Source organism: Hippocampus guttulatus, chromosome 7, assembly GCF_054856545.1.
Source record: "Hippocampus guttulatus isolate MCC_2025c chromosome 7, RoL_Hgut_1.0, whole genome shotgun sequence".
In the NCBI taxonomy this organism is placed as follows: Eukaryota; Metazoa; Chordata; class Actinopteri; order Syngnathiformes; family Syngnathidae; genus Hippocampus; species Hippocampus guttulatus.
This window is the reverse complement of record NC_141267.1, coordinates 23,679,508-23,704,653: the sequence shown is the minus strand read 5'-3', so window position 1 is coordinate 23,704,653 and position 25,146 is coordinate 23,679,508. Positions and strand designations below refer to the sequence as shown.

The window sequence follows — 25,146 nt, the reverse complement described above, 5'->3', positions numbered from 1 at the left end:
CCGCTTGAAGAAAAAATATCGGAACAATTTATTCGGTGAGTCGCGTGTTGGTGACGTCATCACAATACGCCTGGAAGCGCCTGGCGATCGCGTGTTTTCGTGTTGGCTGGTTTGAAGTTTCCCCCGCATGGCGAATTCCTTCTCGCAGGAGCTCGAAGACCTCCTCAACCCTCTCCCAAAGTTCACCGATCCCGAAGACGACCATGACGAGGCCACCAAAGCCCGGGTTGTTGACACTTTCGCCGGCGACGACGATGCTACGGCGGACGCCGATGACGGCGTCGGCGCCCTGCGGCGGAGTAATGCCATCATGCTTGACGAAAGCGACCGAAGGTACCTGGGGAAGGCCGTCAGCAGACAGAAGCTCTTCTTAATGGACACGGAGCAGGACTATGATGATGAAGAAGATGACGATGATGACGACGTCTGCCATGATGACGACCAAGGTAATCCCACACCCGGGCTCGCCAACCATTTTGAAAGTGAGAGCTATTTCTTGGCTACCGATGAATGCTATGTGCTACCAGTTCCTCGGGGGATACCCGGTGATCACCACGTTGGTGGACCGTGTCTTAGACTTCTTAGTTTTGGGTTTCGGTTCCTCAACACTTACAACAGCACCGATATGAATTGTGGCAGAATATTCTTTTGTTGAACTGCAAAGGCATCATTCGGTGCCCCTCGGACACTTAACAATGCCTACTGTTCATGACAAACTAAGAATATATCGGCGTTTGATTGCCAAAGCAACGGGCGATGAGCATCAGTTTGAAAAGGGATCAAATTGGCTACTCTATGAATCACTCTTTTTTTTTTTTATATATACCTCTGAATTTGCACTTGATCTAAGATGAGGAGGAGGAGGAAGATGGCCCTGACGAAGAACTCGAGGAAGGTGATGACGTCGACGAGGGGTCGGACCCAGACCTCTCCTTTCCTGCCGGCGTGGACCCGCGCAAGCTGACGGAAGGCCCCGGCGCGATCGAGGGCGATGGCGGCGATGAAGGCGAGACGGAGGACGACGAAGACGAGGGGGGCGCCATCTCCACCTTCTCCAAGGCGAAGGTGGACGAGGAGGTGGAGAAGGGCCAGGCGGTTCGCAGCCAGCTGGCGGTGTGGGAGCGGCTCCTGGAGGCCCGCATCAAGATGCAGAAGGCGCTGGCGAGCGCCAACCGGCTGCCTCGGCCTCACGTCCTCCCTCACTTCCGCGCCAGGGGCGACGCCCAGCTGGCGGGCGCCACGAAGAATGCGCGCAAGGCCTTGAAAGCTCTTCAGAGGTCCCTACTGGACCTTCACGATGGGCTCATCCAGCAGAGCTCCGCACCGGTCCTTGTGGGCCTCGATGAGGAAGACGACGACGACCACAAAGGTAAGTCAGCCCTTCATATGATCCTTTCCTCGTCTGTTCGACTTTTCCGGTCAAGGAATTTTGACGACGTTTACTCTCGCTGAATATCTGGACCGCTTTCTCCTCACGAGGGTCGCAGGCGTGCCACAGCCCATCCCAGCCGTCTTCTCAACTGCTTGCCAGCCAATCGCAGGGCGCTCACGCTCGCGCCTGCGGACAATCTTTTGGACCGTTCCATTCACCTGCCGTGCGTGTTTTGGGAACGCGGGGCGGGGGGAAAGCCGAGTACCCGGCGCAGGCGGCGGGGGGGCATGCAACCTCCAACACGGGGAAGCCGCAGTCCGGAATCGAACTCTGCGCCGTGAGGTCGATGTGCCAACCGGTCGAGCCGGTCGCGCCGCCTGACGAAGTTGATTGAAATTCGATGAAGCTTGAGCGAGGGGCCAACGCCACTTTTGTACACAGGTCATCGGGTTTCAAATCTTGGCCAGGGACGGCAACATGCTAGTCGCTCCCTTCATTCATGCTAGACCCCAATTTCCAAATGGATTGGCTACATCAGGACGGTTAGCATTTGTGTGGGGTTTCGCCCAACCCCCCACCAAGCGAATTCTCCACTGAAGGAGCCACACCGTGGACTCGGTGTGAAGAATCCAATCGATTCGCGAGGCTCTTAACAATAAGCGGCCTCGTTCACAACAAGTTAACAGCTAGCCAACGCTACGTGCTCACGACCACGTCACTCACCGGGCCAAATGAAAAAATAATACCCGCACGTGAATCTTTTGAACCGGTACTGCCCAAGAAGAATGTCTGTAAGGACTTCGATAATACACGTATACAATAACCTCGGCCCACATAGGAAGTCTTTCCAAGACAATGAGAAAGATGATCAAGACGGTGGGGAGCCTCGCAAAGCTTTACGTTGTGTATCTATCATTCAAAAAAAGAAACGTACTCGCTCCGTTGCAGATTTTTGTCCACCGCCGGGTTTCTGAAACTCACCTGGTCAACCGACATCAACCAGGGCCTTCTCCTTCTTTATTCGTGTCTCGGTCTTTGAAGAGGGGAAAGCGTCCAAGCGCAAACTGGACATGGCCGACTACCCCGAGATGGCATCCAAGCGCTTTGCCGCCTTCCAGCCGTTTTGCGACGCCACGCTGCAGAAGTGGCACGACAAAACGCGCCTGAGCTCGGGCAAGAGCGGCGGCGGCAACTTCGGAGCGTTCGAGCGCAACATTGTGACCCAGGTGGCGCAGATTCTGACGGACAGGGAGCGGCTGGTGCGGCGCACGCAGACGAGGCGCTCCGAGTACCGGGTCCTCGGAACCGGCGAGGAGCGGGAGCTGGCCCGCGCCAACGCTGAGAACCAATCGGAGGAGACGCGCGAGACGGATCATCTGGACCGGCCAGGTAGGTTTTTGTCGAGTCGGCTTTTTTCATTCTTAACTCGGCTCACGTGTATTTCTCGAGCACTTTCAAACAACCGTTGCTGTATCGACACGGCGCTGTACGTGGAACAAAAAGAATTCAGACAACAGAGAAGCCGACTCATTAGGACCAATGACAGTCGAACGCGCCGAAATAGTCCAACTAAAAGTCAAGTCTCACGCCGAGTCCAAAGCCAAAGATTAACTCATTCAGTACCAGCCAATTCTGGACCGAGTCTGAAAAGACGTTTAAAAACGTCTTTGGGAGTGAATGAGTTAAAAATGAGGAGCTTTAAAGATGGGCAGCGAGCAACTATTGAAGATGACGTGAACGTTGCGGGTTTCCGCAGCGGCCCCCGGAAGGAAGCCGGCAAACGACGCGGACGAGGACGTCTTCGACGACGACGACTTTTACCACCAGCTGCTGCGCGAGCTCATCGAGCGGAAGACGGGCGGCGCCGACGTCAATCGGCAGGTGGCGGCGGGGCGCCAGTGGCTGCAGATCCAGAAGCTACGCGGCAAGCTCAAGAAGAAGGTGGACACCAAGGCCAGCAAAGGTCGCAAGGTCAGGTTCGACGTGCACGCCAAGCTGCTCAACTTCATGGCGCCCGTCCTGCACGACCACGACGACCTGGCGCACGATGCCCGCACCGAACTCTACAGGGGGCTCTTTGGACTCCGCCCGCCCGCCGTGTCATCGGCCACCTGTGATGCCACCGCCCAGTAACATTGGCGCCGAGCAATGGCTCGTTTTCATGCAACGTCGCCTTGAAACTATTTAGACTGCACCCTACGAGAGGCGAGCATCGCGTGTCGTGACGTAGCGTGAAGTACAACGTATATGAGACCGCGGGTTCTATACTATTAAATATCCTACGGCAGAGGTGTCAAACTCGTTTTTGTCGAGGGCCGTTGCAACGGTCAAACCGCATCCACCTTTCATCGTCCCGGTCATAGTGCTCGCTTGTACACAACAAATTGATAGATGACTCGTTTTGAAATCGCTCAAGTCAACAATTTGTTCAAGTGAGTGTAAACAGGCTCATAAGATGATTATTTATCACACGTGGCATTTCGGTACAGATTTTAGCAAGGATCGTGGACGCTAACTAACATGACTTGCTTTTGCGGGCCACCTAAAATGATGTGGCGGGCCAGATCTGGCCCCCGGGCCTTTGGATTTGACACACGTGCCAGCCACGATGCGCTGTTTCGCACTTATTGGTGGCGTCGGGCCAGCCGCAAAGCTCCCGCGTCCCAATATGCCGTCATAAAAATGGATGTTTCAATGTCGGTTGTTGTGGTCCAAATGTAATTGGCTCCTTCAAAGCTCCTATTAGGAACGTGTTCATGAATTTCCTTTGCTTTTGGGGACCTTTAGAGGAGAATTGGGGGATTTGAAATTCTGTTGGGGTCCATTCACCAAAAGTGTTGACAACAGATGGCGGGGTCGCTTGGATAAGCTTCTTCTCGTCCGGCGCGGCGCAGTGGAGGTGCCGGATGAACCGGAAGTAGTTGAGCCCCACGTGACCTGGCCGCCGTTCCGGTCCTCCGTGGCACGCGCGAGTCTTCGCAACCTGCCCGCCGTCGCCCTTCGGCATCGGTGACGGTCGTCAAAATGAGTACGATGTTCGCCGACACCTTCCTGATCGTCTTCATCTCCGTGTGCACGGCGCTGCTAGCCGAAGGTGAGCTAACAAAATCCCAAGTACGATCGAGTACTGCTCGGGACTGTGCTGCTTTTTCGAGCTCGCCGTACTGCGAACACGAACGCTGTCACGATGTGGGCAGGTGAGGCGATTATTATAAACGCGAGTCCTAAACTAGCTGTAATGTGGCGACAGCCGACGAGGGTTAGCATCGAAATCGCTAATCCGCGGCGATCCGATTTTGAGAATAACAAATCCGAGTCTACAAATTGTCATTCTCACAATAGGCGCGTCGCGAGAAGCCACGCAGGTCCCGGAGCGCTAATACGTGTGTATATATATATCGGGAGGGCAAACTACGGTTCGCGGGCCAAATTCGGCCCGCCGAAGGTTGGTACACAATTAAGGTTCGATGTCAACGACTGCATTCATTTCATTTGGACTTGTAATGACAGGCATTTCAACGCCAGGTGGCACAGTTACTTGAAGTTGCAGAGCATAGGGAGGAAGGGGGAGACGATACGGAAGCCCGCAGTAGCGCCAAGTCAAGCAAATCCCGTTGGATACGACGGAATAATGTACTCTTAAAGTCTGAAAAACGTGCCAAAAAATGCAAAATACTGCTTTTTAAATAAAGAAATCCAATTAATATTCTGTCGAATTTAGTTCACCCTTTTGATCCGGCCCTCCATAATATTTTCTGGTTCTCGTGTGGCCCTATGCAAAAAATAATTGCCCACCCCTGGTATATACTGTATATAATGTGGGTGGGTGGGGGGGGGGGGGGGTGCGCGCAGAGGATGTAAATTTGGGTCCCAGCTCAAGGTTGGGGTTTTGAGATGAAGAAGAATCTCATGGGCATTAAAGATTGTCATTGTTTCATGTTTGAGTCTCAAGCCTGCTAGAAGACAAATTTGGGTTTTGAGATGGGCCAGGACTTTTGATTGTGGCTTTCAGGAAAGCTTTTCGGCTTTGGGATTTGAAAGCAAGGTTGGCCTGTCGGTTTCAAAATGGGCCGCGGGGTCCAATGTGTGTTTTCAAACAATCTTCGTGTTCTGGCAGGCTTCGGGTTTCGGGGCTTCATGAAAAGTTGAGCCTTTCAAATGTGGGATTTTTCAACATTGGCTTGAAATCAGGTTTCAATCCGGGAGGAGGGTTTGAAAGACAACCGTCTCGTTTGCCCTTCTATTTTGGGCCTTTTCCCTTCGTGCGCTCGCTGAAGTGCGTCGGCGGTCGTGGACGGCAAAGCCGGCGTACCTTCCTCCCGTGCTTTTGAAAAGCCTTGACGTTGTCAGGCGCTGCCTTGTGGTTGGACAGGAATCACGTGGGTGCTGGTGTACCGCACGGACAAGTACAAGCGGCTCAAGGCGGAGGTGGAAAAGCAAAGCAAGAAACGTACGTCCCGCAGCAAAAGATCATCGCAATTGGCGTTTTGTGGTTTGTTTTTCTGTTTTTTTTGGCCGACCTTGTCATCGGTGTGTGTTTGCCGTAGTGGAGAAGCAAAAGGAAACCATCACGGAATCCGCGGGACGTCAGCAGAAGAAGAAGATCGGTACGTTTTTCTTTTGGTTTGTGTGTTTTTTTTCCGCGGCGATGAGGATAATTCATGACGACCGGCTGGTGTGATGATGTTTTGCAGAAAGACAAGAGGAGAAGCTCAAGAACAACAACAGAGACTTGTCCATGGTCGGAGACGTCAGCCGGCATCGCTCTTGCCGTCCTCGTGGTCGCCGTGTGTCGAATTGACCTTGCGGTCTTTTGTTTGCAGGTGCGCATGAAGTCCATGTTTGCCATCGGCTTCTGTTTCACCGCTTTGATGGGCATGTTCAACTCCATGTAAGCATCCGACTCTCCTCGGCTGGAGTGTGTCGACCGCGCGCCGTGCATCGCTCATACATGACGACAATGAATGCCCCCCCCCCTCCCCCCGAGAAAGCAACGATGCGTCTGTTGAAATCAGCCCATTGGTGTCTTTTTTTCCATCGACTTGCACTTTGCCGAAAGGCAAAAGATTGAAGCTGAGCGTCTGACCCCCCCCCCCCCCCCCTTGCAGTTTTGACGGCCGCGTGGTGGCCAAGCTGCCCTTCGTGCCGCTGTCCTACATCCAGGGCTTGTCGCACCGCAACCTGCTGGGCGAAGACTACACCGACTGCTCCTTCATCTTCCTCTACATTCTCTGCACCATGTCCATCCGACAGGTATCCGTCCGTCCGTCCGACCGTCCGACACGTGTGCCGACCTTGACGCAAGAGTGCCGCCGCGCGGCCATTTTGAACACGAAGTCGGCACACTCAAGGGGTTGCACCTCTAGTTCTATCTATTTTTAAAAATACAAAGGTCAATGAAAATGGTGGTGGATTTGGGGGTGGGGGGGGGGGCTGGAACAAATGAACGCCCGTTTCAAGTCACAATTTCCCAAGGAAGCTTTTTTTCTACTTGTTTTTTTTTTCAATCGGACTTTTTATTCGATTTCCTAAATGAATTTTTTTTTTTTTCTTTTCAGTTTTCCTTCGGGTTACTTTGTTTCTTTTTGTCAACTCCAATAAGCTTGCGTGCGGGCTGATGTTGCGCCGGTGTTCTTCTGCGCAGAACATCCAGAAGATGTTGGGCCTGGCTCCCTCCAGGGCGGCCACCAAGCAGGCGGGGGGCTTCCTGGGGCCCCCGCCCCAAGCCGCCAAGTTCTCCTGAATGCCTCCGAAGGTCACGACAACACCGTTGGCCCGCAAAAAAAAGACTTTGAGCGGGGGAAATGCTTGTTTGGGTGTTTTGAGTCACCGAAGGCGTTTCTTCGCTTTCAATAAAAGTGCTCTCAAAGGCGACCTTTTCCTTGCCGTTCTCATTGTTGGAGCATCGCGACTCGTGCTCGGGCAGTCGATGGCTTCAAGGCTCGCGTTTCAGCCTGGCGCCGATGTCATCGCTGCCTCGACGCGACTTGACGCGTTCGGGGAGATGCGCGTCGGTGTTGGGACGGTTTACGTTGGCCCGGAATATTTTCTGGGGTGCGAGCAGTGAACTGTGGACTGCGGCCAACTCGACTGGGCTCACTTGACAACAAGCGGCGGTTTGCCAGAAAGCGAACCCCCGGGCCACAAGGAGGCTGCCTTCGAGCTCCCGGCTCACCGCGATTCAAAAACTCAACAGGGGACGAAGACTACTGCGGCGTTTGGTGCATTTCCACCAACCGCATGGCTGCGCTCTCGTGTCTGCGAGCTCGATGCTAACATATCATGAGAAATAGCATCACCCGAGAATTTCATTCCTCAAATTTGGCGTCAATCTTAGCGATGCTTTCCAGGGGGCCGCTATGCGGCGATACAAAGCACTTTGCAATTTTAGCTTCTAACCTATCGGCACTTTTTACAGCGCACCGCGACTCCTCGTGAGCCCACAGTACCCTCTTCTTCAAATGTCTCTCTTGGATTTTATAATATGACTTATTCAGTCATTTAGGTACCTCCCCCCAAAAATAAAAGGTTAATCTCTGCCCACGTAACGGTTTATTTGGCGTGTGCGCCGTCATGTCAGGGAAGCTGCAAACGTACTCGAGACGTAACGGGGTCTTTCCAGAATTGGAGGACATTTTGACATCAAAATTCTTGAAAAAGAACTCTTCACTTGCGTGATTTACTGCTACATATTCACCAATAATAGGTCATAAACGATCAAAGTCTTGTTTAGCTCATCTTAGCTCAACGGTATGATTTATTTGGTGTTTACAATACTTGTCACTGTAATCTCCCGAACGGTGTTGCGTGCATGTTGTGGGACACAAGTTCCATGAAGAAGAATTCTCATTTGAAATGTTCCGTTTACTCAAACCAAAGTTCCCACAGTCACAAGAGAGAGCAATGAAACAAATCATATTCGAGGAATTACATTTTTATTTGGACTGTTTTGAGATTCAATTCGGTCATGGGCGGGGGAGGGACAAAAGAAAAATCGCATTTTAGGGGCTTGTCCGGATGTATTTGGCGTTTTTAAAACTATTTCAAGCATTCTTTTCTCTTCCGTTTTTTTTCTTCATATTTGGTGTCAGAACAAGCACATTTCCTCAGCACGTTTTAGTCTTTTGTTTGTGGATTATTTAAAATTGGATGGGTGAGACGTAAGATGTCGTCCAATCACGACTCGGCACGTTTATGAGTGAAGAATTCCAACACAAAACAGCGTCTTTGTGGACAAACTAATACTGTAGTCGCAAAGCGATCCAGTTAAACGATTCGTCGTCGATTTTTTTAGAGAGGCGGGGCTTGAGGGGGCGTGACTTTGTGGGCGTCGGCGGCTAAATAAGGCCGCTCTAGCTTTAGCTTTCACTTGTTGGCCTAGCGTCCGTCTGTCGAGCGACCCCGCCTTCAGTCGCAGTCAGCAAGCTCCGAACGGTGCTTCTTCCCGAACCGCAGCATGGCCCATTCCAGTCTGTTCGCCATGGGCGCCGCCTCCACCGGCAGTCTGCTGCTCAGCGACAACCTCAACTTCTGGGACGGCGAACGAGTGGCGCCTCGAGCGGGGGCGACCGCCGAGCCCGTTTACGAGCCCGCTACTGGTTCGTGGGCTACGCTCACGCACACGCACACACACGCGCGCGCGAACAGGTCTTGTGTTGCGACATATACGTCCGTCGCCATATTGAGGTAGACACCGCCGAGAGCGTAGAAGCGTACGTCGTCGTCTCCGCCAGATTGGATGTGGCGTCGTGGCGCGATGGGTGAACGTGCTTGTGTTTGGAATCGTTCACTCAGTCCTTCAATAAAACTTATCATGTGTAGCTCTATATTTTGCTTGACTTTGGCGCGAACTATATATGTACTGTATAAAAACTCAAGTTATTTGGGGGGGCTGTCTTCCAACGACAGCAATCCAGTCTTCTGCTCTGTAGTGACCAAGAAGTAGGGAATGAGTGAATGGTTCTGAAGGCAGTAAACTGCGTTTGCAGTCGTTATCTCAGTCCCGGTTCCCTTGTCGCTGAATTGGGCTAGTTGGGTTATCAGTTATCAAGTGCACTAGATAAAAACCTTTGTTACGGTGTTGTGACTCGGGAGTCTAGTGGACTCTAGTGGCAATAGAGAACGGGCCCGAACACAATGAACTAAAATCTGCAAGTAGTTGACGCTTATTATAATCGGGGGGGCAAAACAACACCGGTTTTAGTTGAAGATTGGGTCATAAAAGAGATCCAAATGTTTTTAGGGAATGAGTGGATAATTCCTTACGCGGCCGTGTTGGAGCAGAACGTTTCTTTGACGCTTTCAACATGGTGGGAATGCTGACGTGTGATTCAGCACTCGAGGCGGCGTCTGTTGGGATCAAGGTTCATGAAGTTGTTGCACAACGGCCGCCTTCCCTCCCCTGCCGCCCTCCCAACGCCTTTTGTTCCCGCTGACCTCAAAACAATTGAAGAATGTGCTGATTGTGCACTTTGCTCTGCGCGTAGGCCGCGTGCTGTGTCAGTTGACCCCGTGCGGCTCCGATGAGGTGGACTCGGCCGTCAAGAGCGCTCGCGGCGCCTACGTCCGGTGGAGCAAGATGGCGGGCATGGAGCGGGCGCGTGTCATGCAGGAGGCCGCTCGCATCATCAGAGTGAGACGCCGTAAAAGACAAAGATGTTACCCGTGAACGCGGGCCTCCCCGCCTCCTTCGTCCTCCCTGGGATCACAATCCTTTGGTTTTGGTTTGCCACAAGGAAGTTGTCTCCTGCAGGTGGAGACGTTGTACTGCAAAAAAAGTCAAATCTTGATTTGAAGAAAGCCAAACCGTCTGCCCTCAAACCCTGGTTTGACAGCATTTCCTGGGAAGCTCCGACCTTACTCGGACCACGATTTCAAACAATAAGCCCGTTTCCTTTCCGTGCGAGCGAGCGACGCTTTCCACCCTCCTTTCAAACACGATCTGAAATGAAACGGAATTGAATTGACCTTTATGTTCAGGAGCGGCGGGAGAAGATCGCCAAGTTGGAGGTGATCAACAACGGGAAGTCCATCACCGAAGCTCTGGCGGACATCGACTGGTGCTGTCAGTGTATTGAGTTCTACGCCGGACTGTCCTCCACCATGGCAGGTGGGTCTACGAGGCTGCACGGGACGAAGCGACTACTTGGCGCATCGACCTTCACCCCTCTGCGACGACAATTGGATGAAGCGCGATTTGAGAGAGGGCCAGAACTAGAACGCTAAGAATAAGCATAGCAACGAGAGCTACCGAAAAGAAGAAGTTGACCAACCACCGCGCTTAGAACTAGAGAGAACTGATAGCCGGGATTTGAAGTGGAACCGGAACTGGAAAAGAAGCCCAAGAAGAACGAAAAGCAATCCAAAAATGGGCGAGGAATTTAGTCGTTGCGCAATATGTCCCGATGAAAGGAGCGGAAGTGAGAATGACAAAAGTGGCGTTTGTGGCTCCGCCCAGGTCAGCACATCCAGCTTCCCGGCGGCGCTTTTGCGTACACCCGCCGGGAGCCCCTGGGCGTGTGCGTGGGCATCGGTGCCTGGAACTACCCCTTCCAGATCGCCGTGGTCAAGTCTGCTCCCGCGTTGGCTTGCGGTCAGTCGGCGAACGTTTGGCCCCGCCCCCGCGCCGCTCGCAAGAGGCGCCGCGTGACCTTTGGCCTCGTCGGTCAGGCAACGCCATGGTGTTCAAGCCGTCCCCCTTGACGCCCGTCACCGCCGTGGTACTGGCCGAGATCTACCAGGAGGCCGGAGTGCCCCGAGGACTCTTCTGCGTGGTGCAAGGGGGCGCCCAAACCGGAACGTTGCTGTGCCAGCACCCTGAGGTGGCCAAGGTGTCCTTTACAGGCAGCGTGCCCACCGGCAAGAAGGTAACGCCGCCGACGGGAAGGGAGCTTGCGCTGCGGGGGGGGGGGGGTCGAGAATTGCGGTCGGGATGCCGAGTCCGAGTCCTCCGGCCTTCCAGGTGATGGAGATGTCGGCCCGGGGCGTCAAGCCGGTGACGCTGGAGCTCGGCGGCAAGTCGCCCCTGATCATCTTCAACGATTGCGAGCTGGACAACGCCGTCAAGGGGGCCCTCATGGCCAACTTCCTCACTCAAGGGCAGGTGAGCGCCTCGGCGGGCCGGCCGGCACCCGTAAAAGCTTTGCGCCAACGGCTGACCGCCGCCCTTGCAGTTCTCCTGGCTTCCGCTTTAGTCTCGGAGTTTTAGCTCAACGCTTTGTAGTTCTTGTCTTCTTGCGGCCGCGCTTCCGCTGCTGGCTTTTCTACTTGTGACAATTTGTCAAAATGATGTCGCACGAGTTGCCGTTGCTCTATTTTTGCTTCGACTTCTGGCTGAAGTTGCGCCCGCTGTTTTTGGTGGACTTCTCGTTCAGGGTGCTTGATTTTTCCCGTACGCTATGGGTTCTGGGCTTGTGGTCGCGCTCCTTTTCAAAGTTCTTGTTGTCATCGCGGGACTTTGGCGGCCGCAGGTGTGCTGCAACGGGACCAGGGTGTTTGTGCAGAGGGACATCCTGACGCAATTCCTGGAGAAGGTGGTCAGCAGGACCAAGGCCATCGCGGTGGGGGACCCCCTGCTGGACCGGACCCGCATGGGAGCGCTCATCAGCAAGCCGCAGCTGGAGAAGGTCCTGGCTTTTGTCAAACAGGCCGAGGAACAAGTGAGGAGCGAGAAGTCGAAGCCCGCGCCGCGCTCGGGCCGGCCCTGACGCTAAACATCTGGCGCGGCGGTGTTGTCGCAGGGAGCCAAGGTGCTCTGCGGCGGCGAACCTCTGGTGCCCGCCGACCCCAAACTCAAGGAAGGATACTTCATGTCGCCCTGCGTACTGGGTGAGCTTCGAGCTAGGCAGCCCATCGAGGCTCGGCGGTGCGCTCGCGTCTTTCTTGACCTGGTCCTTTGCCGCAGACAACTGCAGGGACGACATGACGTGCGTGAAGGAGGAGATCTTCGGACCCGTCATGTCGGTGCTGCCGTTCGACACGGAGGAGGAGGTTCTGCGGCGGGCCAACGACACCACCTACGGACTGGCCTCCGGGGTCTTCACCAGGTGACGGCCTAGCGTCGCGGCTCCGGGGGGCGGGCGGGCGGGCGCTCTCGCCGCCAAACGTTCTCCTCCTTCGTCCCTCAGAGACATCTCGCGAGCTCACCGGGTGGCCGAGAAACTGGAGGCGGGAACGTGCTACATCAACAATTACAACATCAGCTCCGTGGAGGTGCCCTTCGGAGGATACAAGATGTCAGGTGGGCTGCTTTCAATGCGAACACCAAAACTGTCTTTCCGCCAACCGGTTCTTTTTTTTTTTTGTTTGAGGCAGGTTTCGGGCGCGAGAACGGTCAGGTGACCATCGAGTACTACTCGCAGCTGAAGACGGTGGTGGTGGAAATGGGCGACGTGGAGAGTCTCTTCTGAATCCGCACTTGGCCCCGCCGAGCTTGCACCGGCTTCACTTTTCACAATTCAGCTCAAACTTGCTCAATAAAGCCGTCACCGCACGTTTTTCCTCCTCCAGCCGCCCCGTTTTATCTTCCGTGGCGTGTCCTCACTTGGGGGGGGGGGGGGGGGTGAGCTGGACTTTGGACCCGGGTGACTTCGAACGAGACGAATCAACTCGACCGTATTTGCAGAGCACTTGGAAACGGCCACCGCTGTTTGCAAAGCGCTGTGCGCGGAGCAAAAATAAGACGAATAACAAACGCGGTGTAAACGGCAGTAAAATTACACTCAAGTCCCACGCTGACTCAAAAGACAATTAAAAACAAGTTTTAGCGCAAGGTTTAAAGATGGGCAGCGAGGAACGTTTTGATGGGGGGGCACATTCAACCCAGGGCTAAAAAGACGGATTCGAAATCTTATTTGACTTTTTATTTCTTCAGACTTTGAAATTGTAGTCATAACATTACAGTGATGAGAAAAAAACAGTATTAGGAGGGCTAAAATGTCTGCAAGCGTAACAATACGCCGTGTCCATCTGTTGAGAATATTCAAGCCAGGGGATGATATGGTACCAGCCTGCCGGGGACAAAAATTGCAAATACACTGAAGCTAGATGTTTTACATGCATATAATTATCCAAATTTTAAAAGGCAATGTCTTATATATTGATCCTGTTAAATAAAAATAAAAAGGGAGACTAAAAAAGTTACATACGCACACGCGCGCGCGCACACAGACGCAAATAGCACTCGTGTCGTGGTAATTTCCTTCTCTGCGGACTGCTTCTCATTTTCCCGCTCATTTTTAAGTGGCGCAGCGCACTAAAGGGTCCGACTAGAATGTTAAATCACGCACTTTGGTTCCACCTTTCACGTCGGCGACTCGGCACGACTGCGTAATCTACGCTCGGGGGGGGGGCCAGAATCGGTGCTACAGCGGCACTGGCCCCCGTTGCCCCCCCCCCCTGAACCGCCACTGGTTGGGGGCCCAAGTCGGCACCAGGGAGAGATGGTCTTTGGTTCAAATGGGAAGTTGCGCTATGACGTATGACATGATGATCCGCACTCCATTCCAGAAGGTGGCGGTAATGGGGCGCCATTGAAGAGAAGAAGAAGAAGGCCGGAAAAAAGAAAACCAAAACCTTTCGTCTTGACGATGCAGGTGAGTGGACGCAGATGGAATAGCAACTTTTGTCTGTTTCAAGGCCCACGTTTGAGCTTTTCAAGATGTGACTTCAGGTTCGGTTTGCGAGTCTTTGTGTTGGGGGTTTTCTCCCGGAGGCTCTGCGACCGTTCGTTGGCTGTTGGGGCGGTGAGCGTTAGCCGCTAAGGCTAAGGCATCGATGACCGGCCGATCAAGCCATCAGAAAGTCGGGCGCTTACTAAAATGGAAAACTGGACTGCGCACCAGGGGGGCATAGTTGCATTTCGTCAAATACTGCCGACACCAAGTCGCGCCGAAAAGTGCAATGCACTAAAAAGTCAAGTCAGCTTGATTGTCGAATATGCTCGACGTGCAACATACGGCACAGATGACATTTCAGAAAAAATCATGCAGTGCATTGAAAACACACACAGCTAAAGATACTGAACTGCATCAAAAAGACAATATCAACAAAATAATAAGAAATAAAATGAGTTGATTAAATAATCGCCATCTTATCGATGAGCAGATTAATTGGCCACCACTGTTTTGATTCTCTATTAATTGCTTAATGACCTTGTTGAACTTGGATTGTCCAAAAGCTGAACGGTGTATATCGTCTGTTTTCCGTAGCTCTGTGTGAAGGCAGACTGACTAGCTTTGTGGGGGGGGGGGGGGGTCGTTGTTGTTGTTGTTGTTATTGTTTTGTTTTTTCAAATGAAGACTTGCTTTTACTTTGGGAAGACAACGGTCTAGGTTTTGTGCCAATTTTCCAGTGAACCGAAGCATCAATTTATATCGGCGCCGTTTCCGCACTGTCGGTTCCAAGTAATGTCCCGTTTTGAAGTTTTGGTTCTTTTTCGTTTTGAATCCAATTTATTGATGAACGGACATATTGTTGAACAAATGAATGGATAATTGGAATAATCATCATTTCAACGTAACTGACCCCCATTTGCGTTTGTGTGCGCGCGTGCGGTTTGGTTGCAGCAGCGCGAAGAGAAGCACCTGGAGGCCTCGCTGGAGTCGCTCATCACGCAAGTGGCGCACGTGAAGAACGCCCTGCACTCCTTCATCTTCAAGCTGGAGAACGAGTACGAGCGACTCACGTGGTGAGAAAGCTACTTTGGGCCTCAGACGTGCCGGCGCTCGAGACAAGCGAGAAAGCAAACGTTGCCGAGAGGGCGCGGTGGCGCCCTTGCCCGCGGGCAAGGAGAGCCACGGCGGCACCATGATCCATCGGGACAAAAACCCGAAAGTTTTGCCGGCCGGCCCATGTCGTTTCCTTCGAGACGTGTTAGCGCTGAGCTCGCTCGCGCCTGTGCCCGCTTGTGCGCCTCCTCAGGCCGTCGGTGCTGGACAACTTTGCTCTGCTGTCGGGTCAGCTCAACACCATCAACAAGCTGCTGAAGAACGAGAAGACGCCGTCGTTCCGGAACCAGCTCATCATCCCGCTGCTGCTCTCTCAAGACCGCGACGACGACTTGGCGGTGAGACGGCCGGGCCGAACTGAACGGCGAGGCGAGCTCGGCTTGCTGGGCGGGGCACTCGTAGGAGTCGCCCGTCGCCGAGCATCGAGAATCGCCGGCGTCTTGTCTCCAAATTTGTTCCATCGAATGATGCTGAATCGCTGCCTTCGGAATCGTTGGCTCAAAATCCGACCGCCTGAGCTGCGGCAGGATTTGTCCTGGTGGGCCGATCCGGGTGGGCCACAAAACCCCCCAAAAAAGCGTGTTTTTTGTTGTCGTCGTGCTCAGAAAGTGACGGAGCAGCGCGTGCCGGTCTTCAGCCACGAGATCGTCCCCGATTACCTGCGCACCAAACCCGACCCCGAAGTGGAGGAGCAGGAGAAGCTGCTCAGCATCGAGGCCGCGCGCGTCGGGCCCGAAGTGGCGCAGGTGGGCGCGCGTACGCTTCCCTAGCTTCTTTCCTACCCTCACGTCCTGCCCTGCTTCCGAGTTGCCCAACCCATCCTCCCGTCTTCCTTCCTTGATGCTCTTTGCCCCCCCCCCCCTCCCCGCCTCCACTCCTCATTCCTTCCCTTCCATGCTGCTGACAGCCCTTTCTCTTTTCCTCGCTCCTTCTTCCCTTCGTCCCTCATTTGCTCTTCCGTGACGCTTTGATTTCCTCCCCCCCACCTTGCAGAAACAAATCCAGACTCTGAACAAGTTGTGTTCCAACCTGCTGGAGAAACTCAGCAACCCGAGAGACGAGCGAGACGCTGAAAGCGCGGGTGAGTGGCCTCGTCGGCGACCGTTCATTTTCCCCACTGCCGGCTGTCAACCTCATCAATAAGCCAATCCTTTCCCGGAAAGTCCCGTGGAAAAGATTGGCCACTTTTGCAGGGGTGAGCGATTGAGGGCAGGAAAGGAGAAGGGGGGGGGGGGGGGGACCATGGAAGGAACCGAAGGAAGGCGTGACGGATGCAAAGAGGCAAGCGAGGACGGAAGACGGGCAAGGGGGAAAGAAAGCAACGGAAGTAGGAAGGGAGGGGGGACGGAAAAGAGGAAGGAAGAAGGCGGGAATGGAAAGAACCAAGGGAAAAAAGAAAGAGGGCTGTGGCAGAAATCAGGGAGGAGGGTGGAACCGAGGAAAGCGAGTGGGCTTTCGATGCCGTCGTTGCCCCCCCCCCCCTTTTTTTTTTTCTTGCGGTAACTGGTCGCTGTTTTTTTTTTTCTCGTCCTTCAGCCCTGCGCCAGAACAAATGTTGGTTCAACCCGGCCGACACCAGCGCGCTGGTGGGGGCGGTGGCCTTCGGCAAGGGCCTGTCCAAGTGCCGCCCCCCCGGCGGCTCGGCGGCGGCGGGGCACGCGGGCCCGCCGGGAGCCCTGATGCCCGGCGGGCCCCCCACCTTGCAGCAGGTCACCATGGGGGCCGCCGGCCAGCAGGGGGCCCTGGGAGGACCCCCCCAGCAGCAAGGACAGCCAGGTAGGACCTCGCTTCCTGTTGCCATCAGACAAGGCCGAGGCTTTGCGGGAACACGGAGTCGCCTTTCAAGCCGTGCTTCGGCTCGGAAGGTGTTTTCATATATATTTTTTCTTTTTTCCGAAAATGTCCCGTTTGCTTTCAGGCAAGATGCCAGGCATCAAAACCAACATCAAGTCGGCGTCGGCCTCCGTGCATCCTTACAGATGACACCCCGCCCGCCTTGGCCCGAGCTCCATTAAATGAGGGGGAAAACAAGTCGCCTTGTTGTCGTCGTTCAGCAGCCTCCCTATGATGTCACACAATTAGCGCATCACCCGACTCCGCCCAGAAACGCCGCGACAGACGATGCGCCTCCTCGCTCCTGATGATGAACGAATTGGGAGTTGGCTTGAGCAGAGGGTTCGGCTCGGTAAATAGGCTGAGGCTATCGAAGAGCAGGAAGCTTTCAAGCCTGGTTTAGGGTGTGGAGCTCAGGGTTCCAATGACTTTTTACAGCCAAAAATATGACTATGTCACAGAAAACCTTTTTCATCGGCATTTTTCAGATTTTCACCAAATCACAACTTTTTACACCGACATCGTTTTTGATTTCGCTCAACGTCCATCCATCCATTTTCTGAGCCGCTTCATCCTCATCCTAACCTCATCCTAGGGTTGCGGGGGGGCGCTTTGGCTGATTTGTTGATTGAGCAGCTGTGGAGGTCGTGGCGCTCGGTGAAAATCAACCGGAGGAAAAAAAAAACCGCGGCCGCCATAATAGCCGCAGTCAAATTGGGATCAAAAAAGGGGGCAAGGTAGTTTCCCACACGGGCTCGGGCAGCTTTGAAAAGTCACCCCTCGTCCCCAAGAAGTCAAATTGTATCTTCCCCGGTCAAGGACGACGCCTCGAACTGATGTCCGAAAACGTTTGATTCGCGGAACACATTTCAAACGACGATCAACATTACAATAATCTCTTTGACGAGACATAAGCAAAAAAGAAATGCACACCGCGTGCACCTTGTTAAACCGAAAGTAGATCATCAAAAATAAAGTCGACCAGACGGTATGTGTCGTCCCTCTCCCGAACTCCCTCGCCATCCACCGCACGTGACCCTGAACCGGAAACCATCGTCGAGAAAACATCCCAAATAACAACTTGAAGAGATTTAAAGAAAAACATAAATATGATGGTTCGCGTGAAAACAGGCCTTCACAAAATGAATATTTTAGTTGTCATGGCAACCAATCCACTCGATACTGGCGCCGGTGACATTTTGTGTTGACCGAGGTTTTCTTGATCCGTTCTTGACATTTGTTTGATGATCCTAAAACATCAAAGTGGGGAAGCCCCCAGAAGATCGAAAAGAATTTTTAGAAGGGGGCAACTACTTTTTCGCGAGTCCACGAAGTCCCATGAAAGTAAAATTCCGCATGTTTTGCAAAACGGAAACGGTGATTGCAAAAAGGAATTCATGTCGTCCATCCATCCATCCATTTTCCGAACCGCTTGATCCTCACTAGGGTCGCGGGGGGTGCCGGAGCCTATCCCAGCCATCTTCGGGCAGTAGGCGGGGGACACCCTGAACCAGTTGCCAGCCAATCGCAGGGCACACAGAGACGAACAACCATGCACGCGCGCACTCACACCGTGAAATCCTGAAACGGCAAATGTAAAAAAAAAGGTGGAACAACGGCGCCACCCTGTGGCACTTGACGTCAGTCACGGAGCAGCGCCGCACGCCGATGACAAAGGCGAACAGCGTCCCACGTTCTCGGCGTCAACGTGTGACGTCGGGCTCAGGACGTCACAAGCGCGCGCACGCACCGGTTGCGGGCCGCACCGAACTAAAGCGGGCGGTGACGTCACCACGGCCCGACGCACTGGTCCGCAGGCCGGCGTGCGCGTGACGCCGGCCGTCGCGTTCTCTCGGCGGCGCGGCACCGCGATTTGAATGAGCGAGGGGAACGAATTGGCCCGCTGTCCTGCCGGTCGTTCGTCGAAAGACAAAGTTCCGAGTCGAGTTGGCCGATTCAGAGCAAGCTCGCACGTCGCGCGGGGACCTCGCTAGCCGCTTCATGGGTGAGCGGACAATCGGCCATCATTGGCGCTCGGCCGAATCCGAGACCGCGAGTCGTCGGTCGGACCTTCCCGTCGCTCGACACATCGGCACATCCTCTCTCGAGTCTTTCCGTCGATGCCACGACGCCAGCTAGTTTGCGCCTTCGCACGTCACGCGCTCTCGCGCGAATCGTCCAACGTCACGTCGGTGACACGTCGAAATACTTTCGGGACTCGGCCGAGTCAGCAGCACGCGACCTTTCATTTAGTCTCACCCGCTTGCACGCTAGCAAGCTAACATCTTGTTCAATCAGCTCCCAAGAAAAGAAAAAAAACCCCCAACGAAACAATTCGCGTGTCACTTCCCCAAAATGAAGCGCGATTTCTCGACGTATGCGACCGCCGAAGGTCACGCCGCCTCGGTTCCCCTCGTGTCCACCAGGCGGCGCCGTTCGAGCGCCCACGCGCGCGGACTCGCGTCGATTGATCGCTTGACGGTGACGCGGGCGGGCGCGCGCCTGCAAGCAGCGCGTCACCGGCGCGCGCGGAGACGTTTGGACTCTTTTCTTCTGGATGGGCTGCTGTCGCTCGTCACGTGGGGGGGTCAACGGGAAGGCGGCGAGCACGAGTACAAAAACCCGCGCGAGCCGCGGACGGGGCAAGAATGAGCGCGAGCGACAACACTCCTTCACCTCCTCCTCATCGTCTTTGTTGTTCTTCTCCTCCCCCCGGCAGGCAGCTGAGCTGCGAGCATGTCGGTCGCCGCGAGCGCCAAGCTGAACAAGACGGTCAAGCAGCAGTACCTGGATCTCCCCCAGGGAGACGAGGTCCAGGCCACGTACGTCTGGATCGACGGCTCCGGAGAAGGACTCCGCTCCAAGACGCGCACCCTGGACCGGGAACTCAAAAGCCTCCGAGGTGAGTCCCCGCCGCCGCCGCGAGCGCAACAAGCATGCGGCGATGCCTCGCGGGCATCGCAAACGGGGGCTTCTCGGACCGGACGCTGCGCAAATGCATTTAGGATTCCTTGACCGCGCGAGCTCGGGAGTTACAGGCGTGGCGCCAACTCGGAGACTTTGATGTAGCGCGCCGACGATAAATACGGAAAACGGGGAGGTCATACTCACGGGTGATTTGACGTTGCATGAAAACGACGGACGCGCGTCAGATGCTCCCGAGTGGAACTTTGACGGCTGCAGCACATACCAGTCGGAAGGCTCCAACAGCGACATGCTCCTGATCCCGGCGGCCATGTTCCGAGATCCCTTCAGGAAAGACCCCAACAAGCTGGTCCTGTGCGAGGTGCTCAAGTACAACAAGCAACCCGCAGGTACGATCGCCGAAAGGCTCGCTACGGGAATCTCGTAGTCCCGAGACACGGGCGTCGTCCGCGGAGAAAGATGCTCGGGGTCCAAGGACGAGGGCTCGTCCCGAGAGAAGTCCTCCTTTCCGCGCGTCGGTGGAATTTGTTTGCGAGCTCTCGAGTGCGGCCTCGCGAGAAGAAAGAAAAATGCCGGCGGCGGCTCTCGCGTCGCCCGCTCTGATCTCGGCCCCGCCCCCCGTCAGAGACCAATCTTCGGGACGGGTGTCGTCGCATCATGAGCTTGGTGGAGAAGGAGCGCCCCTGGTTCGGGATGGAGCAGGAGTACACGCTGCTGGACAGCGACGGACACCCGTTCGGATGGCCTCGCAACGGCTTCCCGGGACCCCAAGGTGAGCCGCCCGCCGCCTGCAGGCTCCTCCCGTGCCGTTTGCCGCCCGCAACCGGTCATTGCCTTGCTCCCCCCCCCCCCCCCCAGGTCCCTACTACTGCGGCGTGGGCGCCGACAAAGCGTACGGACGCGACGCGGTTGAAGCTCACTACCGAGCCTGCTTGTACGCCGGCGTGAAAATCTGCGGCACCAATGCGGAGGTCATGCCGGCGCAGGTACTGGACGTGTGCGTCGGCGCGTGTGCGTGTGCGTGTGGCCGTTTGAAGCGTTTGATGTGGTTCATCTAAAAGAGTTAGTGCAGGGGTGGGCAAACTACGGCCCGCGGGCCAAATCCGGCCCGTTGGTCTTTTTAATCCGGCCCGCCGAAGGTTGGTACACAATTAAGGTTCGATGTCAACGACTGCATTCATTTCATTTGGACTTGTAATGACAGGCATTTCAACGTTAGGTGGCACAGTTACTTGAAGTTGCAGAGCATAGGGAGGAAGGGGGAGACGATACGGAAGCCCGCAGTAGCGCCAAGTCAAGCAAATCCCGTTGGATACGACGGAATAATGTACTCTTAAAGTCTGAAAAACGTGCCAAAAAATGCAAAATACTGCTTTTTAAATAAAGAAATCCAATTAATATTCTGTCGAATTTAGTTCACCCTTTTGATCCGGCCATCCATAATATTTTCCGGTTCTCGTGTGGCCCTATGCAAAAAATAATTGCCCACCCCTGAGTTAGTGACAATGACTTGCATGTGTGGTGCTACCTTTGCAGTGGGAGTTCCAGGTGGGGCCGTGCGAGGGCGTCGCCATGGGGGACCACCTGTGGATGGCTCGCTACATCCTGCATCGAGTGTGCGAAGACTTCGGCTTGATCGCGTCCTTCGACCCCAAGCCCATCGCGGGAAACTGGAACGGAGCCGGGTGCCACACCAACTTTAGCACGCAGGACATGAGGCAGGAAGGAGGACTCGAGTGAGTAGCGCACGAGAGCATTCTTGCGACACTTGAGACGGCAACTTTTCTGAGGCCGCTCTCTGGGGGAGTAGAACCTTCCCTCGCCTCAGGACCGGAACCTTGACTCGGGAGCGGAATCGAACCTTCTGTCGTCGGTTCGAAACGGGATGTAAAATGCCGCTTCTTGTCTCCCCCCCCATTATGTGCTCAGGGTGATCGAGGCGGCCATCGAGCGTCTGGCCAAGCGTCACCGCTACCACATCCGCGCCTACGATCCCAAGGGCGGTCGAGACAATGCTCGGCGCCTGACCGGTCACCACGAGACCTCCAAAATTGACCAGTTCTCTGCCGGCCTGGCCGATCGCGGTTCCAGCATCCGCATCCCGCGGGCCGTGGGCGAGGAACAAAAGGGCTACTTTGAGGACCGCCGCCCTTCCGCCAACTGCGATCCGTACGCGGTCACCGAGGCCCTGGTACGAACCTGCCTGTTGAAGGAGGAGGGGGAGGAGCCTGCGGATTACAGCCAATGATCGACGCGACGCCCTCGTGAACACGCGACCCGCCGGCGACGGTTGTGATGAGACCTTTTCGACTTTGGTACTTCCTTCCTCGTGGACATTTTGACTGACTTCTGTTCTTGAATAAATGTGCTGTCTGCACTTTCTCGTCCAAATGAGAAATGTCGTAATGAGAACGAGAATGTAGTGTTTGCGTTGTTGCGTCCCTCTCCTGAGGGACGAGTAAGTCTACGGGGAGAGAATTGTCTTAAAATTTAGCACACAAATACGGCCGAGATTTTTACATGCGTCTACCGATATCTTCTGTGATATCCATACTTGTGCGATTTTATCATGACCGCATGTGAAGTGTCGAGCGTGGGTTTGTGGATCAGCGGGCACTTGCTTTTATTTTCCCAGTCAGCAAAATTGGTCTGGCCCAGCTCTGGGGCAGACACGGCACGTACACTCGGCTCCTTGAAGTGAACGATGAGCCGTTTTTAGCTGGAAAAAACCACCATGTACAGTAAGGCGCTTTTTCCGGCTAAAAACGCCTTTCTGTACATGGTCGGTTTTTTTTCGGGTAAAAACACCTTAATATACATGGTGGGTTTTTTCCAGGTAAAAACACCTTAATATACATGGTCGTTTTTTTCCGGGTAAAAACGCCTTACTATACATGGTCGGTTTTTTTCGGCTAAAAACACCTTAATATACATGGTGGTTTTTTTCCGGGTAAAAACACCTTAATATACATGGTGGTTTTTTTCCGGGTAAAAACGCCTTATTATACATGGTCGTTTTTTTCCGGCGAAAAATTTCGTCCAAAAACACCTTAATATACATGGTCGTTTTTTTTCCGGGTAAAAACGCCTTATTATACATGGTCGTTTTTTTCGGCTAAAAACGCCTTACTATACATGGTCGTTTTTTTTCGGCTAAAATGGCTTACAATACATGGTCTTTTTTTTCGGCTAAAAACGCCTTACTATACATGGTCGTTTTTTTTCGGCTAAAAACGCCTTACTATACATGGTCGTTTTTTTCGGCTAAAAATTTCGTCCAAAAACACCTTACTATACATGGTCGTTTTTTTCCTGGTAAAAACGCCTTACTATACATGGTCGTTTTTTTTCCGGCTAAAAACGCCTTACTATACATGGTCGTGTTTTTTTTCTGGCTAAAAACGCCTTACTATACATGGTCGTTTTTTTCCGGCTAAAAACGCCCTACTATACATGGTCGTTTTTTTCGGCTAAAAATTTCGTCCAAAAACACCTTAATATACATGGTCGTTTTTTTCCGGGTAAAAACGCCTTACTATACATGGTCGGTTTTTTTCGGCTAAAAACACCTTAATATACATGGTGGTTTTTTTCCGGGTAAAAACACCTTCATATACATGGTTGTTTTTTTTCGGCTAAAAACGCCCTACTATACAAGGTCGTTTTTTTCGGCTAAAAATTTCGTCCAAAAACACCTTAATATACATGGTCGTTTTTTTCCGGGTAAAAACACCTTAATATACATGGTGGTTTTTTTCCGGGTAAAAACGCCTTATTATACATGGTCGTTTTTTTCCGGCGAAAAACGCCTTTCTGTACATGGTTGTTTTTTTCCGGGTAAAAACGCCTTACTATACATCACTGGTGTCAAACTCATTTCACATGGTGGGCCACATACGGCCTCGGTAGATGTCAAGTGGGCCGGACCATTAAAATGATTCCATACTTTGCCATAAACAACCAAAACAGTATGTCTTTCCTTTGTTTTGGTGTAAAGAAGCACAAGAACATTTGGAAAATGTTGAAATTTAATGAAGGTATCTTTAACAAAACATTTCATGAAGCACCTTACATTTCCTGAAACAAATGTGCAATTGACTTTTATCATTCACATATATGCATTGCAACCGATCCCATTGCTTGTACAAACTTTAACAAGTAATTGGTATTGAAAAATATAGTAATGCACTTTATGATTAAACAAGATATATAAAGAAAGGAAGTTTTAAACCATTTACACGTGCATATAAAATCTAAATGTAATCCCTGCCTACACCTTACAAACTAAGGAGAGTGCTATTAAACGTGTAAATGTGAGAGTGCTCTTGATAGCGTCTGCTGTCATGGGTCTGTCTCAGTGACGGACTGAGGCTGCTGTTGTCTTCTTCTCTGGTCAAAACAGTGTCCCCTAGTGGTTTCTCAATGAATTGCACCTTTAAAAAATATTAATTCTGTCTTTTATGCATTTTTTCCCATTTTTAAATTATGCTGCGGGCCTGATTGAACCGCGCGTGCGCGCGCGCGCGTGTGTGATGAATGGAATTCCGCATCGGTGTGCAATTGTAAAACAAGGCCGTTCTCTCGGGCGCTGTGTGCGCATGCGCGTGTATGCGAGCATGAAACGAGTGTCTTAACCGTCGTCGCTTTCGAACAAACGCCAAACGTGTCTTGTTTTGACACGTAAAAAGCAGGCGAGCGAACTTAAAGGCTAAACATGCCAAGTGCGCTCACAAGCTGCGAGTAGCGCCGCGACGAGGCCGAGACGGAGATGCTGTCCAAGTCGGCCACTTTGTTGTTACGGAAGAAAACATTCCACATCCAGCTATGTTCTCAATTAACAACATTTGCTTCAGCAAAACAACACTCGGCCGCCACCGCAACATGCAAAACCACAATGAGTCACGACGGAATTATTCCTGTTCTTTGAACTCCACATATTATACAACATTTGCAAGTCACGCCTTTTTTTGGACATTATACAACATTTGCAAGTCACGCCTCTTTTTCTCCGGACGTGCACTTCCGCAAGCGGGCGCGCCCTCACATGACCTCCTTTGGTGAGCAACAACAACAACTAGTAAACGGTACATTGCGACATACCTTGAGATGTGAGCAGAATGGCCGCAGCGACCGGGCTCGAAACGCAAAGCGTTCGCGTCCAAAGTCTCGCGCCGGCCTCCCCGAAGCCACCGTTTGCCGTCGCACCGATACGGCCTTCGGCGCGTCAAGTGCTGCGAACCCGCGGGTCCAGAAAGTTGAAAGGCCGGCGCACTTTGGCCTCGGCCACGC

General features: G+C 53.3%; 5 protein-coding genes across 7 annotated transcripts; all 5 read left to right on the top strand.

Annotated features, from left to right (window-relative positions):
- Positions 1-36: 36 nt before the first annotated feature.
- aatf (apoptosis antagonizing transcription factor) lies at positions 37-3,659 on the top strand. The gene is made up of 4 exons (XM_086115324.1): positions 37-446; positions 851-1,369; positions 2,414-2,761; positions 3,129-3,659. The coding sequence occupies exons 1-4, from the start codon at positions 128-130 to the stop codon at positions 3,503-3,505; spliced, it is 1,563 nt and encodes a 520-aa protein (XP_085971450.1). The 5' UTR covers positions 37-127; the 3' UTR covers positions 3,506-3,659.
- A 635-nt stretch (positions 3,660-4,294) lies between these two features.
- tmco1 (transmembrane and coiled-coil domains 1) lies at positions 4,295-7,246 on the top strand. Its single transcript, XM_086115331.1, has 7 exons — positions 4,295-4,466; positions 5,745-5,822; positions 5,920-5,979; positions 6,067-6,113; positions 6,196-6,263; positions 6,481-6,625; positions 7,017-7,246. The coding sequence occupies exons 1-7, from the start codon at positions 4,397-4,399 to the stop codon at positions 7,113-7,115; spliced, it is 567 nt and encodes a 188-aa protein (XP_085971457.1). The 5' UTR covers positions 4,295-4,396; the 3' UTR covers positions 7,116-7,246.
- A 1,473-nt stretch (positions 7,247-8,719) lies between these two features.
- On the top strand, positions 8,720-12,879 carry aldh9a1a.1 (aldehyde dehydrogenase 9 family, member A1a, tandem duplicate 1). The gene is made up of 11 exons (XM_086115325.1): positions 8,720-8,970; positions 9,859-10,004; positions 10,352-10,481; positions 10,830-10,964; positions 11,042-11,238; positions 11,334-11,474; positions 11,842-12,030; positions 12,112-12,199; positions 12,276-12,417; positions 12,499-12,611; positions 12,686-12,879. The coding sequence occupies exons 1-11, from the start codon at positions 8,829-8,831 to the stop codon at positions 12,778-12,780; spliced, it is 1,518 nt and encodes a 505-aa protein (XP_085971451.1). The 5' UTR covers positions 8,720-8,828; the 3' UTR covers positions 12,781-12,879.
- A 673-nt stretch (positions 12,880-13,552) lies between these two features.
- On the top strand, positions 13,553-17,130 carry med8 (mediator complex subunit 8). Of its 2 annotated transcripts, none has more exons than XM_086115329.1 (7): positions 13,553-13,965; positions 14,941-15,059; positions 15,293-15,437; positions 15,705-15,845; positions 16,093-16,180; positions 16,636-16,875; positions 17,018-17,130. In XM_086115329.1, exons 1-7 carry the CDS (start codon positions 13,960-13,962, stop codon positions 17,080-17,082), a joined length of 804 nt encoding a protein of 267 aa, XP_085971455.1. In that variant the 5' UTR covers positions 13,553-13,959; the 3' UTR covers positions 17,083-17,130. The 2 variants fall into 2 exon arrangements, with proteins under 2 accessions (XP_085971455.1, XP_085971454.1); XM_086115328.1 differs by having other exon boundaries at positions 13,554-13,965; positions 14,938-15,059.
- Positions 17,131-18,071: 941 nt separating this feature from the next.
- On the top strand, positions 18,072-22,248 carry glulb (glutamate-ammonia ligase (glutamine synthase) b). Of its 2 annotated transcripts, none has more exons than XM_086115326.1 (7): positions 18,072-18,937; positions 19,652-19,834; positions 20,085-20,246; positions 20,483-20,629; positions 20,716-20,843; positions 21,394-21,593; positions 21,787-22,248. In XM_086115326.1, the coding sequence occupies exons 2-7, from the start codon at positions 19,669-19,671 to the stop codon at positions 22,103-22,105; spliced, it is 1,122 nt and encodes a 373-aa protein (XP_085971452.1). In that variant the 5' UTR covers positions 18,072-18,937; positions 19,652-19,668; the 3' UTR covers positions 22,106-22,248. The 2 variants fall into 2 exon arrangements, with proteins under 2 accessions (XP_085971452.1, XP_085971453.1); XM_086115327.1 differs by lacking the exon at positions 18,072-18,937 and adding an exon at positions 19,017-19,544.
- The last annotated feature ends 2,898 nt before the right edge of the window (positions 22,249-25,146 follow it).